We start from the raw sequence: 16,553 nt of genomic DNA on the forward strand, positions 1-16,553 counted from the left end.
CTCCAAGGAGCCCAGAGCGGTGTACTACATACTTGAGTTTCTCTTGCACAACAACCCTGTGAAGTAGGTTAGGCTGAGAGAGAAGTGACTGGCCCAGAGTCACCCAGCTAGTATCATGGCTGAATGGGGATTTGAACTCGGGTCTCCCCGGTCCTAGTCCAGCACTCTAACCACTACCATTGCCTCCTCCTGTGCAGTATGAGCTGATGCCTTTCAACATCTTCCTATATTGCTGCTGCCCGATATAGTACTAGTAGGGATTCAAACCGGCAACCTTCTGCTTGTAAGTCAAGCATTTCCCCACTGCACCACTTAAGGTGGCTTACTGTGAGGTGTATTTATGTTAAATACTCGGATAAGAGAGCTGTCCAAACATTTACAATACAGTTTCTGTGATAAAAGAGAAAGTTGTTGGTTTGGCTGGGATTAAAGCACATTAGACCCTTAGTCTAGGAGTAATTTTGTAGGGAACCCTACAAAACTATTTAGTAGGGTTCATGCATTGACACCTGGATTGCATATTTGAGGATACTAGTGGAACAGTGCACCATGGTCATGCCAGAAAGATGTGTCCATGCTGTGGGAAGCTTTCCTAGCTGCTCAGCATTCGGCATGCAGCACAGGGATTTAATTTAGATGATTTGTGTCCTCCCAGATACTCAATATCCGGATACCCAAAAATATGTCCCCGAGGGCCATGCATTCCTCATAGACTTATTTTCAGGTGACACAGGTCACTTCTGGAGGCAGTGCAAATGAAATTATCTCACCTCACTGTGTACAACAGGAGTGGGAAAGCTTCCTGCAGTGCAACATGTCTTCATAGTGCATCACAGTGCCTTGCTCTGGATGTCAGCCAGTGTTGTCTATCACAAGACTCAGTCCACATGAACTGAAGATGTCCACAGGTTGTTTATTTTATTTTTACAACAAAATGATATGGCTTTAATTTATGAATATAATTTTTACATCATCAAAGTCCTTTTCAGGAAAATAAAGATTGTTTCGTTTTTAGTATTTTGGCCTTTTATGCTGTAACATTTTGCATTCACATATTGACTTTAATTAAAGTGATTTTGGTGGATAGGGTTTTGTAGAGAAGTTGAATTGAATTGGGTACCTAATCAATTACTGCTTGCTGGTATTTAACATAGCTTAGAAATGCAAGAATGCTAGCAAAGAAAAATCGTTCTAAATAGCCAATGTCTCCTAGTTGGATCACATCAGTGTCTGTTTTATCCTCGGAGCATTCTACACAGTATAGGATTAGACCAGTAGCTTTCAAAATCCTCTTTTCAATCAGTGGTGTTCTGCAATGTTCTTCATTGTAGTGCTGAGGATTGTGAAGCAAGCTCTGGAGTTCCCATTTAGGAGCCATTGTCACCTGTTTGGCATGGAAGCTGCTGCCTAGTAAAATCAAAAGCCCTGGGCCATGTGGGAGGAGACCATGTTGGAACATTCTCATTTCTGCAAACAGGGATACACTCAGCCACAGAGTGAGGCTGACGTCGGCCCTTGTTCGGCCACTGCCGTGGCCCCTGGCCCTGCGCTCATGTCTGATGTCAGACACGGGAGTGTGGTCTTCCTCTCAAATGGGGCCATGAGGCCAGTTTGGAAGGCAGATTGGCCCGCACTGCGTTGGGCAGTGCGGGCTGCAGCGACTCTCCCTGCCTTTAAAGGCATTGGGAGCTGTTCTGGCCACACTGCCACACAGTGCAGGCCAATCTCCCTCTCAAATGGGGCCACACGCTCTGTTTGGGAAGGCGATCAGTCCCGCTGCATTGGCAGTGAGGCCAGGAGCAGCTCTCCCTGCCTTTAAAGGCAGGGAGAGTCGCTCCAGCCCACACTGCCAATGCAGCACGGGCTGATTTTGTTCCCAAACAGGGTTGCATGGCTCTGTTTGGAAGTGAAATAACGCCCCCCCCCTCACATGTGACGTCAGACACAGGGGTGTGTCGGGGCCGTGAGGCATGGCCTCTGATTGGCGGCGGCCCGAGTTCTTTGAACCCGTTCACCCAGTGGTGGCTCTGTCCGTGGATACACTGGCTTCAGCTTGTATTTCTTCCACATGGATGTGGAGTCGCACCTTTAAGTGTGGAGAGAACCAGTGTTTCTGTGGCTCTATGATGGAGAGAACCTGAAATGTCTTTAGTACACTTAGGGTGTCCAGCAGATCAGTTGGGCCACATCACTGCCCTGTGACAACTGAGAACATAATCAATGCTTTCCTGTCACTGGATGGGGCAGGGGGAGACTGATAGTGTCGGGCAAGCTGTCTTTCAGGTATGCCTGCCTGCCACTACTGATCTCCTCACAAAGGAACTCCTAATAAGTTTTTGAGGAACCTTGGGGTTTTTGTCACTCTGAATATCTCTAGATTAGACTCCTAAATAAAAGCATTTTCATGAAAAGTAGAATAATTCATCTGCAGATTTCTAGAATATAACTATATTTTCCATGTTTCCATTTTATCCATTTCTATCTATGTAAACCACTTTGAGAACTTTTGTTGAAAAGCGGTATATAAATATTTGTTTTATTTGTAATCCAACTTGTGATAATGTAGAATGAATATCTGAAGGAAACAGAACCAATACTTATATGAACTGTAGTTTGCACTTTCACTGAAAACTGTAGTTTTCACATGATTGTCAACAATGGTTGACATGTCCTACAGTGTAAAGCAGGCAGTGCAGTCCCATTCACACCAGAAGTTGAGAGCTCTAAATCATCCAGCAATGCTGCTGCACAAGAGTGCAGTACCAGCACTGCTGACTGCTGTGTGATTACACATCATTAGCTACTTCCATTATTCCCAATGGAACTAGTGTTCAATGTGCAATCACTGAAGAGTCAGCAATGACACTATGCTGTGTAATCTGAAGACACACTTATAGTGTATGACTGCTTATCAGAAGAGCCAAATCTTAACATGTACATTGTTATACTTTATGGTTCCATCTGACATTACCCTTGCAATGTGGAAAGGAGATGTGCTTTTGTTACTTCACACAAAAGAGCTAATGTTAGAAGACCTGGGTCACACTGGAAGACTCCATAAAATAATTCTTCCCATATTGGATTGTTCCATTTTCAGTCATTGATGTGGGAAGGAATTACATTTGACGTCTTTGTGGAAGGAATTGTAACAGCAGAAAATGTTCTGTTAAAAACAAAATAGTTTTTGCAACTCTGCCACAACAATGAATAGATTTGCCTTAAAGTATAACAATGTACATGTTAAAATTTGGCTCTTCTGATAAGCCATAGAAACACTGGTTCTCTCCACATTTAAAGGTGCGACTCCACATACATGTGGAAAAAATACAAGCTGTATCCAGGGATGGCGCCACCATTGGGTGAACGGGTTCAATCACTGACTCTTCATTGAGCACTAGTTCCATTGGGAATAATGGAAGTAGCTAATGATGTTTAATCACACAACAGTCTGCAGTGCCGGTACTACACTCTTGTGCAGCAATGTTGCTGGATTATTTAGAACCCTGCTGTTCTGGTGTGGGTGAGACTGCACTGCCTGCTTTACACTGCAGGACATGTTAGCCATTGTTAACAACAGTGTTTGTGCAGAGTATAGTTAAAATAGAAACAGGTTGTTCCTCTTATACGGAGGGACCTAGTTGATCTGTAAGTCCATCAAGGAAGAAACCAATTCTCTTATATTGGTGTGAGGCCAAAATAGATCTTATTTCTTTCATGTGGAGAATTATTATTATTTACTTGCACATCTTTCTTCTCTCTCCTATGTTTTTATTCTTTTTCCCACCACCATTGCTGCCTGGAGAAGCACAGATGTCTGCTGCCAGAATGTGGTGCTTAACCTGACCATCAAAGAGACCTGACAAAGAGAAGCTTTTCAGGTCCCACAGTGAAACAACCACTGCATCTTATAGCGTGAAATTAGAAGTGAAAAGCCCCATGGCTTTTGCTATTTAGTAATGCAGAATATGTCGTAAGGGATGGCTATGGCTAGAAGGAAAGAGGGAAGCCAGAAAGAGAAACTTAGTAGAAGCTTAGACAAAGACTGCCTTTTCCCTTCTCCAGTTCTGATTGTTTGGTGGTCTATAAATCCATAGTTCTGCAGTGGAAACCTGGCAAAAGTATTTTATTGAATCTATTTCATTAGAATGTATATGAGTCTGCAAAAGGATCTATGAAGAGTAACTTCTTTTTGTAGATTTTTTTTTAAAAACTCACAAAACAGTGTCCACATATTAATTTGGCAAAATGAGAAGTAATAATGTTCTGACAGATACTTTAAAGGACTGTAACAAGGCAGTGTGCATTGATCTAAAGCCATCTTGGAATGGAAGACCTAACAAATTACATTGGTGTGACTTTTGCTCCTTTCACAGTTAAAATATATTGATTAAAATAAGTCAGAATATGTAGAGTTTAGTTTCATTTTTCAAGCAAACTTATTATCAGTGTATAGATTCATTTTCTAATTGTAGTTTTTGAACAATGCTGAGTAAGTTTTCCGGAAACTTAACTGAACCAATAACTAATAGTGACTATAAACAATTACAAAGTGAAAAGTAAATGAGATTTTATGAGAAGTTGAAAAATATTACTGATATATTTTCTTTCTTCAGGGGTTTTTATGTTATTGGATGAAGAACATAAAAAAGATTGCAAAGCAGTCCTAAAAGATTTTAAAATATACTTACTAGAATTATAGGACAGCATACAGAGACTAAGTTCTACCAGAATGAATGGGATTCATTTTAAGTTAAGTTCGTCACATTGATTTCAATAGTGCTTGTCATGACTAGTCTAGATGCTGCCCACAGAGTAACAATTATCCATAAGAAATGGAGATGGTGCTTATTAATTCAAGCTACTTCTTAAGAAAAAGTGAGGAGAGGGGGAGAACTTGTTTGGAACAGTATTTTCCCCCAAGTGAATTATTTCAGTTATATCAGTTAACTTATAATACATTATATATGCAGAATGAAATGTACAAATGCTAGAATTTGGGGTTGGGTGTAGTATGGTACAAAGAACTAAAGGAAAGTGTGTGAAATTTTAGTGAAAGGATTGGTTTATCATGTGGCTGTTGAACAAATATAAAATTGACAAATTACTGGTATCCTTGCTGGTGTTGATGAGTGATAAGCGTGGTCAAAGGACTTAGGGCTGAACTTGTGATTTTTCTTTCCTAGCTATATGTAAACGAAGAACCCCAAACAACTGACCCACAGCCAAGAGCTTTTAGGTGTATGTGCCATCTTTCTCCCAGATAGAACTCCATCTCAGAGCTGGTGGAACAGATTTTGATACATTCAGTGCAGTCCTGCCTGCTATATAAATAGGGCTATAATATCACATGATGATGTGATAGTTAGAATACATGTGGATCATAGCTCAGGTGACTCCCTTCAAGAAATTTGGACAGGAAGTGGGCTTTGCTCATACATATCCCTAACTGTGCATTGAGCTGGACCATCTTGGACAAATTATCTGAACCAACCCAGAATGAAATAATTCTGAAAAGGCTGTATACTACCAAAGTGTAGGTGGGAGAATAATATTTTTAAAATAGTCCTCTATGTAAAATATTACCTGGAAGTAGAAAACTAGTGCACAGAGAAAAAAATAGTTCTTGACCACTGTTGTACTAATTGTAGAGATTTTTTATCATAGGAGAGCATTCAAAGATATGATCCACCACCTATGGTATAAAGTGTTAAAATTCATTTTAACACATAATTCTGCTGAAAGTATAGACCAGGCTACAAGTCTGAGCTGGTCTGAGATGCTAGGAAGAGCTTTGGGCTCATACTCCACACAGTTACTACTATTTCCATGCCCCATATAGCATTACTAATACTAATCCCTTATTCATAACTTAGAGGTTTTTGCTATCACCTGCATAACCTTTTTGCTTTGTGTATTGGTACATGCCTTCTGTATAGCAACAGGTTGACGTGATAGAAATGGTATATATTGGATTGTATTGCAAATGTAAAAAACAGTCTTTTTATTAGAAACCGAATTATCCATTTGTGTACTTTGTCTCTGTTTTCTTTTCGCTTTTATCGATTACTAGCATTATTTTAGTAAGGATCTAACCAATGTCCAAGACTATTTAAATCCAGTTATATGCCTCAGTTTCAATTTAGTGTCCATTTAAAATCCAAAGTCTGGCTTTCTTTCAAGGACTTTTTTCATTATCAAATACTTTAAAGCAGCAGAATCTAGATTCCTAGTATACTAACTAAATTAAGGGTCTAGGTTTGATGCACAAAATTTCCGCTACTCCTCAAAGGGTGGTACTCACTAATCAAGAGTAGGTTAAACATGGTCACAAGGATTTGCATCATTAATTGTCACCTCCACCCTGCAATTTCCCATAACTACTAGTATTTTGTTTTTTTCCTTAAGAGATGCATTGTAGATGCTAGAAAAATTTGGAAACAGCTCTTCCTTTGAACTTACAGGTTTCATAATTGTCAAAAGTAAAAATCAAGGAAGAAAAACTAAGTTGATTCATGGTAAGAGATCTGTTAAAAACAGCCAATGAAGAAAATTTAGATTTCTCAAAGGATGCACAGAATAAGGATTAAATTTCAATTAATCCTTAGTTCCTCAATGCATGTTTAGATAATAGGAATAACACAGGTAAAAGGAGACTATATTAAAAAGGTCTTATTTAGAAAAGACAGTGGAGCTCTTCTCATGATCGGTGAGAAGAACTGCTCTGAGGTCTGCGGGGAGAGCGGATTTGCCCGACCTTCCCCGCAGACGATCACTCACCTTTTGCTGGGCGGGCAAATCACCTGCCCGGACGAACAGCGGCTCTCCTGTTGTCTGCCTGCGGCTCTCCTGGCAGCTTCAGAGGTTGGGTGCAAGAAAGCACCGCCATGTGGCGCTCTGCCCCCTGGAGCCCAATAATGCACCGTGTGAGTGCACATTGCATTACTGGGACAACCCCCGAGTGTGCCCTCCATGGCTGCAAGCGGCCACAGCAGACACACAATCCAAAAAATGAGGTCAAGGGAGTGCTTGCTCCCTTAACCTCATTTAAGCAGGTGGCTACATAGGCAGGTTTGTGATGTGTAGCCACCGGGATCGGGCATGATCCTGGTGGTTCACACGAGTGTGTAAAACCAGGCTGTGCTCCCTTAGCCTGGCTTTGCATGCTCGTGTGAATAGCCTCAGTGTTTTGCATCCATCAGTCATTTTGCATCAGTCATAGGAACAGCTAGAGAAATAACTGTATGTCTCTAACTATAAGAGAGAGAAAAAGTAATAGGGTTTTCCCAGAAAATGACCAGACACTTGTATTCTTCCTTTTTCCTTACAGCAATTCCATGAGCAAGGATCAATCCTTCTAGAGGAAATCACTGAATGGTATAATTGATAACCATTACAATATTTGTTTGTAGAGATTCTTCTGAAAACATCAGCATAGGGTCAGGGATGCTGTACGTCAGCACAGTGTTAAAGAGGGGATATGTTTTCCTCAAACTGTGTTTGCTATTGTTAATATTTTATAGGCTAAACAAATCTTTAATGTTCTGTAGACTGAACAGGTTGAAAATATGGTATCTTTTTCTTTGTAACACTTTTTTTAAAAAATGCTTTTCAGTGTTTGGAGCCCTGCAAAGAATCCTGGGACTTGAAGAAAAACCATTGCCAAAGTTTCTGCGAGGTATGACAGCCCTGAGGGGTTCTCTTAAAACTCTGTTCTGTATCCTTCATTTATATTACTATAGGAGTTTGGCGGCTAATTCACATATAGGATTTATGCTTTATTCTTCTGTACTGTAAGTGACCATTATAAATGATGCCATAAGTGACCAAGTAACTGACCAATACACAGGAAATTTGAAATGACTTTTAGTGATTTTAAAATTATGCAGCAAAAATTATTTAAAAGTTTAATATCACATTGTTATATCAAGCATATATATTTATTCTGAGAATGCTTTCCTACACAAATAATTATGTACATTAGCTAGAGCCCTTTGATTTTGTTGCTGTAATAGCCGCACTCATTTCCTATTATTATATTTAGCCTAAGCCTATGAGATCACCCAGTGTTATCTGTGTCCCTATCAACTTTGCAATGCCTAGATTGATTTGGACCAAATTAGGTACAGTTGTGATCACACATTGGGACACTTCCAACAGTATATGCTGATGTCATTCACCCCAATTCAAGATGACGGACCTATAAATGTTTAAGGCACAACTGGGCTAACTTGTGAAATGCCTAATTTGGACCAAATTTGGTACATTTGTAGTAACACCTCAACAGCATAGTTTGTGATTATGTCATCCACCCTAAATCAATGTGATAGATGTGTGAACTTTTGAGGTTATAGTGAAAGGAAAGCAGGCAGATTGGTTCTTATCAGAACTTCTTGTTTTACTCTTCACTGAAATACAAAAGTTTGATGTTTATCCATGTCATATTGGTATAATAATTGTATTGTTAAAATTATTATTTTTTGTAATTTTTTTGGGGGGGGGGGAAACACAAACCATACCTCATTCAGAAAAGGAAAACAATAGAAAACGGTCTTAAATGATTGCATCAAGCAATATCCTAATTCATGAAGATTTACATTTCCCTCAAGCCTTGTTTCCTTATTACTAAAACAGTGGGCACTCTAACAAGGTTATGGCGCCCTCAGGAGTGTGCCTGTGAGCCCCATTCCCATGCTGATGCATTCATAAACCACGCAGCCCCACACGCTCAATTCGTACAAGATTTTGTCTGTAGGGATAAATGCTGTGCACAGGGTGAGCTTTTGTGATAAAAACACTGGGCATCAATTCTCAGGAAGAATCTCTGCTTGAGTACAGAGACTATCTCCTGTAGACAGACTCTGGGCATGGAGACTGAAGCAGCATGGCTTCAAAGTGTGTTGACAGTGGGCAGAACATGTGGGCTTGCTCTTGTAGAAGCTTTAGCTAGGTATGACTTTTCACAGTTTTAATAATTATTGAACAAGGCTAAATAAATGCAGACAGTGAAATGTCCCCAGGCTGCCCTGTGGCAATCCCTGCCTGCCCCCGGATGTTTCCATGGATCTCTTCAGCCACCCAGCTGTCCCCATTCAAGTGCTGAGTCAGCAATTAAAGAGCTCCACCACTAACACACTACCAGGGTCAGTTGCCTCCTCATGGAGGGGCTTGGATTTCCAATATCCTAACCCAACTTTATCGACTTGTACAACATAAGTAGCAATACTCTGCACAAATATTTCTCTTTCTCTTGATTAGTTAAATTATGAATTAGTAAAATTATGAATTCTTTTTCTTATCTAAAGGCAAATCTTTGTATCAATTTTGAATACTGTAAACTTGTTATTTTAGAGTAAGAAGAATATATTTTTGACCATTCTGCTATTTGGATGCATAACAGATAGGAAGGTTTGATGTTGCATATGGTCTGGTTTCAGACTTATTCTGTAACAGAATCTGTGGTTTGTGTGTATCTCTCTCTCTTTTTTAAAAGGCTTAAGATATTACTTCTGGAATCCCATCAGAAGGATAATAATTTGGCAAAGAAGCCAGAATTTGTGAGCTGTAAATGTACTACAATAAAAATGTTATATTTGTGCAGACATCCATTTAGTCAACCTGGGCGCTTTCCAGATTAGACCCTGCAACGGGTCACGTCGTATCTCTGAAGTGTGCTTCCACAGTTCCTTTGTTGTGACACCGCAGTCTCTACGCTGACAGCAGGGTGCCATTCATATTTCCAATGCCTTATTTCAAATTTAATCTCTGTAATATAGTGCTGTGGCGTTGTATACAGTGGGTATAGGAAAGAATCACCCCCTTTGATAGACCTTAAATTCTGGTTCCCTTACATCCTGAAATGAAAACACAAAGAAAATTCCCTTCACCAGCTGTACTTATCCAATGCAACCTATAACATCCAACTGAAAAACATCACAATTACTGTCCAGAAAAAGTGTCAGAAATAAAAAACAAGAATTACTGAGATTGAAAAAGGATCACCCCCCCAATGTCAATATTTTGTTGAACCACCTTTTGCTTTAATAACAGCCTTGAGTCTGTTGGGATACTTCTCTATCAACCTTGCACATCTAGACGGAGCAATATTTGCCCACTCCTCCATACAGTACTGTTCAAGTTTGGTCACATTGGATGGTAGGTGTTGGTGGACTGCTATCTTCAAATCTCTCCACAGATTTCCTATGGGATTTAGGTCTGGGCTCTGACTGGGCCACATGAGGACGTTCACTTTTTTCTCCTTCAGCCACTGTGTGGTCAATTTTGCTGTGTGCTTCGGATCGTTGTCATGTTGAAAGGTGAATCTTCTGCCCATCCTCAACTGTCTGGCAGAGGGTAGCAGGTTTTCTTCCAGAATCTGACGGTATTTTGACCCATCCATTTTTCCTTCTACCCTAACGAGAGCCCCAGTCCCTGAGGCAGAGAAATACCCCCACAACAGGATGCTGCCACCTCCATGCTTCACTGTAGGTATGGTGTGTTGTGACTGGTGAGCTGCGTTGGATTTACGCCAGGTGTACTGTTTGGTGTTGAGGCCAAATAGTTCAATCTTGGTCTCATCTGACCATAAGGCCTTTTTCCATTTGGCATCAGAATCTTCAAGGTGCCTTCTGGCAAAGCTCAAACGAGCTTTAATGTGGCCTTTCTTGAGAAGTGGCTTTCTCCTTGCGACCCTCCCGAACAAGCCACATCTGTGGAGCGCTCGTGAAATTGTTGTCACATGCACAGAACAACCACTCTTTGCCATGAAGTCCTTTAACTCCTTCAGAGTGGCCATTGGCCTCTTGGTAACCTCTCTTACCAGTTTCCTCCTTGCTCTTCCATCCAGTTTGGAGGGCCGACCAGATCCAGGGAGGATAGCAGTCCACCAACACCTACCATCCAATGTGACCGAACTTGAACAGTTCTGTATGGAGGAGTGGGCAAATATTGCTCCGTCTAGATGTGCAAGGTTGATAGAGAAGTATCCCAACAGACTCAAGGCTGTTATTAAAGCAAAAGGTGGTTCAACAAAATATTGACATGGGGGTGTGTGTGATCCTTTTTCAATCTCAGTAATTCTTGTTTTTTATTTCTTGCACTTTTTCTGGACTGTAATTGTGATGTTTTTCAGTTGGATGTTATAGGTTGCATTGGATAAGTACAGCTGGTGAAGGGAATTTTCTTTGTGTTTTCATTTCAGGATGTAAGGGAACCAGAATTTAAGGTCTATCAAAGGGGGTGATTCTTTCCTATACCCACTGTATCTGGCATTAAAAAGGTGCTGTTTTTTCAGGTGGTTAGTTTTCGCGAGACTGCTCCCCCTGTTGGGTGCTTTGCTATTTACGTTTTGAATGCGATTTGCCTGAACTGGAGCATTTTGCCGCTTTTGAGCAGCTAATCTGGAAAGCGCCATAAAGAGGTTGACTATTTCAGAAGTTTAAACACTTCCCAGTTGTAGTTAGGGTCTACTAGCATCCCTGCTTAATTAGTGATTTTGAGTTTGAAGCTAAACTTAGAACTTAAAAGGCTGTAAGTAAAAAGTTACACTTTTAAAAACACTTTAACAGGTTGCTGGAAAAAAATAAGCTATGAAATAGGGTGGAGAAGCTTCAAAGGCATATTATGCCTCTAGGCACTATAAAAGATTTTTAATTAACTTACTGAAAATTTGTGACATTTTATATAAGCACATACCCAGACATGTACACCTGCCCATCCATCACCCCAGCCATAAATCACTAATATCAGATGCATTTTGTTTCAATTAACCTCTGCCCTTGTCAACTCTGAGCACAACTTGCCAGTTTCTTTCTGCAGCATTATTGTTGAAAACTAAAATTTAGATATGGACATCATTCCCAGAGTGAAAATGAATTTAGAAAGCTTAGGGTATTTCTACAGGCTGCTTTTTCTTTCAATTTTTTGAATGGCCACACACAGATACCACAGCTGTGCCAGGGTTTTGCCATAACATCACACCTCTATCACAGCTGCCATAGTGGAAAATCCAGGTGACATGTTATCACAATCAGTAATGCTGATATATACACTGAAGGCAAAGTAGTGTTGGCATGAGAACCTCCTTAGTCATTTGCCCTGAAAGAGATGCATAATTTGCAAACAGAAAGAAGACATCCAAACAACTTCTTGGCCATAACCCTAACTATACATTATACACAGTTGTATGCAGCAAAAGACCATCAGATGCTTTTCGCAGGGAAAATTAGCTGTAAGAGGTGGATTTTGAACAGAGAACAGTGTATGAGGGAGAAGGTTGTGTAATCCTTTTCCTGCACATTGCTTATCTACAAATCTTGGCCTTCCACTGCAGGTGTTGAACATATGCCTGAAAGGGTAAATGCATCTTAAACTGTAGAGGATGTACACACCTGCTTAGTGTAGATAAAGAGAGAGTAGGGCAAGTATTACATAGTTTGGCTCTCCTTATGTTCCAGATCCCCCTCTTGAAGCTGCTTCCTCATTGGATTTTTGTTACATGCATAAGTCAGCAGGCTTTTGTTACATGCATATTTGTGTAATGTATAGTGCCATCTTAAGTATAATTAAATACAGTTGCATATATTTGTTGTGATTGATTTTTGCAATTGGGATAAGACTATAAGGATTTCAGTACAGTATTAACAAATGGAGATAATTTTCACCCTGGAACTTTTACCAGATGCTTTTCACACGTTTTAAACAATTTGTATCCATATAGTCTAGAACACTTTTTTTTCCTGTTGAAAAATTATTTTTCTTAAATGAAAAAGAAAAAAAAACAGCCTACTCTTATATTGAAGACTTTGTATATTTCTTTAGTATCCCACTTATTTGTAAATTAAGCCTTAGATGTGAAAGATGTTGCTATATCCCTAGGTTTTGCAGTTATCTATGGATGCCTACACACTTAGTCCCAGTACAAATGTCAGATATCACAGTATAATTCCTCCCTTTGTGTGCATGGGAAAGATCCTGGCACATTGATTTGTTGTGAGCTTCAGAACCCTGATTTCTTGTGAGCTTCAGATGTGCAGCTTGTTCTAAACCAAAAATTGGAAACAAGAAGCCTGGATTTGTAGCTGGTACCTAGATGGTGACATTATGCTATTTGTTGTCTTCCTGTCATATTACTGGCTATTGGCAGGAGGGGCTGGGAAATGTGATAATGATGATAAATGTCACATATGTTTCATGGATGCCATACCTAACTAGAAAGAATGCAGGAAGAGACTCAAGTTTCTTGAAATGTTGCATTCTGTCAAGGTAATGCTTTCCCTTGTTTCAAAATACTTTTAATCTATTGTTGAGAATCTTATTAGCAAGCTTGTATGTGGGTGAGTAGGGAATAGAAGAGCTGACAGATTAATTAAATAGGTGATTCTGGTCCAGCCACAGAGACTTCACCATTATGTATTTTATTGTATTTGGAAAATATACAGCTATATGCATCATGCCCTAGATGTGGACCTGTCATACCTGCAAAACTGGATTCTTTTTAAGTGTGCTCTTGGAGATATTTTGGCATCATTTTGTACATCTTTGTCATTTTCCCCTTCAGCCTCTTTTCCCCAAGAAGAACTATGAATGCCTAACTAGCTGTGAATTCCTCAAGTATATCCTGTCGGTGAAGCAAGGAGACTGCCCAGCACCCGAGAAGGCCAGTGGCTTTGCGGCTGCCTGTGTGGAAAGCTGTGAGGCTGACAGTGAATGCTCTGGCATGAAAAAATGCTGCTCCAATGGGTGTGGACATACGTGCCAAGTACCAAAAAATCTGTACAAAGGTAGATGTTAGAAATAAAACAGCCACAGCATGTTAGAGTAGTAGCATATGATGTGCTGGAGAATGATGCTGGAGACTGGAAAACCCTTTAGGGACAGGTAGCCATCTTATTTATGTATTTTTTACTTTTCTATGTAAACTGCTTTGAGAATTTTGTGGAAGAGCGGTATATAAATATCAATAGTAGTAGCAGTAGTAGAGTAGTACCATATGACGTGCTGGAGAATGGTGCTGGAGAATAGAAAAGAGGGTTAAAATATTTTAGAGGTTAATAATCTTTCCATTCCTTCAAAGGAGTTAGGAACAGCTTCATAGGATTGTATATTCTGTTCCCATGCCAAGTTAACAATGAATTCTAGTTAGTGCTTAACCATGGTTAATATTGGTGCAGACATAATAACCACAGGTAACACTGATAGGGAAATGGTGTGTCAAAAGGTACAAGAGAAAGAGCAGAATTACTGTAGCCTTGATTCCTTAACTAAATAAATTAAAACCTTTGGTTCAGAGCATATTTCATTTCAAGCACTTTGGTTAGAATAAGCCAGGATTGGTTGGTTCATATGCCATGGCAAATCTTGGCTTGTTTCGAACTGCTGTCAGAGTTAGGCTCACATGTGAAAAGAGGGTGGGCACATATTCATAAGGTAAAAGATAGTATGCAAAGCTAAGGTTTAATGTTTGGTCTGTGTGGGGTTTGAACCAGCCCAATGATCAATAGTGATACCAACAAACTGTGAGGCTGCCAAGACTGGGCTAGAGCACCTAATCTGCCTGTGGGAACCCGCGGGAGTGGACTGGCTCCCAGCAGCACCTCCGCAGCAAACCTGCCTCTTAAACGAGACTAAGGGAGCAAATGCTTCTTTAGCCGCATTTACGTGTCAGTGGCTTTTAGCAAGTGCTGACACACTGTCAGGCGCTCGCCCATTTCTGGGCGATCCCCACAATCCCCCGTTGCTGGGGGGAATCACCACAATGCATCACATACTCGTGTGGTGCATTGTGGGATGACCCATTGTCTCAACCCCATAACCTCTGCACTGCATGCACACAGTGCTGCTGGCCTGGGAGCGTGTTTCATGTTCCCAACAGAACTCAGTCATCGGTGGGGAAGATAAGTTTACCAAGACTCCCCTCTGCCCACCCAATGCCCCACCCACTGCCCTGCCCACCTGGTCACGAGGATGACCTCAATATTAGAATTTTTGCAGTGGTTCAAGGTGGAAACAACTTTTTTAGAAGTTGTACTTGACAAACATAATGACCATGTTATGGTGATTTTCAACATTCCCATGTGAATGTTAATGATCCTAGATGACTTAATAGAATTCATTAATGAATGCCCAAACATACCTATCTGTTTCTCCACTTTTCAGAACTGAAGCAGTAGATGCTGGAAATTACATTTTCACGACTGTTGATGATGCTGGTCTGCCTCTGAATTTTGGATGTTGACCAACCTTGCAGTTATTCACAATACTTGCAATGAATATTTGTCAAATTCTAGAAATTATTGTAACATAGGATAGTAATTACAAGTACAAGTACACATTGACTAAAATTAGATAATTGATTAGGGCCTATAATAATTATTATCATGATAGATGCTGATCTTTTTATGTAATTAGAAACATATTAAATTACTGAATGTGCACATCTGGACATGAGATTGGTTGTTCTTTTTGCATTAGAATATGAACTTGTGCTGTTCTCTACTTGTTAATACTCATGAGATCCATCTGCACATTAACTGCAACCACCATAGGGGCGAAGTTAAGTGAATCAAAGTGGATTCAATGACCCTAAAACAAAACAGACAGAAGATTTCTTAGCAGCAAATTGGAGGATTATTTAATGTAATAATGAAACAAGGATTTTAAAAGGTGTTAATTGGAACTATTATAGTTATTCTAGTCACAATACATGTTCAGTCGCTGTTCATGGATATCCAGAATTAAACTTATGAACCAGCAAAGTCTAGTGCTGGATTTAATTCCTGGTAATTTAAGAGTGCATCATTATTTATATGTGTGTGTTTATCGAAATACAGTAGATTGTAATTGAGGTGCTTTTGTGCAAGGTATGCGAAGGCTGTATTTTTAAATCTCTTAAAAAGGAAGTTTGCTATCCAACTGTAGGAACTGAAAACATCTCAGATTTTCCAGATTTTAAACTATGGTTGGAATCAAGAAGATCAGACCAAGGTCTAACAAAAAAACCAAGAAGTATTGAGAAAGAAATGGGAGATTCACTTAGTATATGAAAAAGAAGAAAATAAAATTCTAGATTTGAGCTCTCTGGGGACTAAACTTGTTGTTACAATAATTGTGGGAAAGCTAACTGGGAAAAGATTATGAGAAAACATGTCTATTTGGAGACCTTCTATAAAGTTTAAGTAAGGAGCCATAAATGCATTGGGTGCTAATTGTAATCATCAATAGTTTAACCTTAATGCTTAAAGGTTCTGTGTAAATTAGTAGATTATTGACTTATTTATGTATTATATTACAATAATAATGGAAATATTTTTCCATAATCTAATTTATACACTTAACATGGTTAAGTAATATTTTAATTAAATTTGGAGAAATATTTATAATGAATCACACATTAACTTTATAGGAGTAGATTATGTAAATGAATTACATGTTAAGTTTTTTAAATTTATCCATCACCAAATTAACTAATAATAATTCACCCGTAGAAGTCATTCACACAACTGGGTGGGTGGAGCAGCAGTAAATTCACCTTCCCCCCAGACAAGTGCTTGACTATT

At 39.6% G+C, this 16,553-nt stretch overlaps 1 protein-coding gene across 1 annotated transcript in view; it reads left to right on the forward strand.

The window, feature by feature from the left end:
- The window catches only part of ANOS1 (anosmin 1), a 144,473-nt gene that overhangs the window by 72,522 nt on the left and 55,398 nt on the right, over positions 1–16,553 (forward strand). The window contains exons 3-4 of the mRNA XM_053309850.1: positions 7,613–7,675; positions 13,556–13,778. Of these exons, the coding sequence (XP_053165825.1) occupies positions 7,613–7,675; positions 13,556–13,778 (286 nt within the window). The remainder of the gene's footprint in view (positions 1–7,612; positions 7,676–13,555; positions 13,779–16,553) is intronic.

Source organism: Hemicordylus capensis, chromosome 3 (assembly GCF_027244095.1).
Source record: "Hemicordylus capensis ecotype Gifberg chromosome 3, rHemCap1.1.pri, whole genome shotgun sequence".
NCBI classification, from domain to species: Eukaryota; Metazoa; Chordata; class Lepidosauria; order Squamata; family Cordylidae; genus Hemicordylus; species Hemicordylus capensis.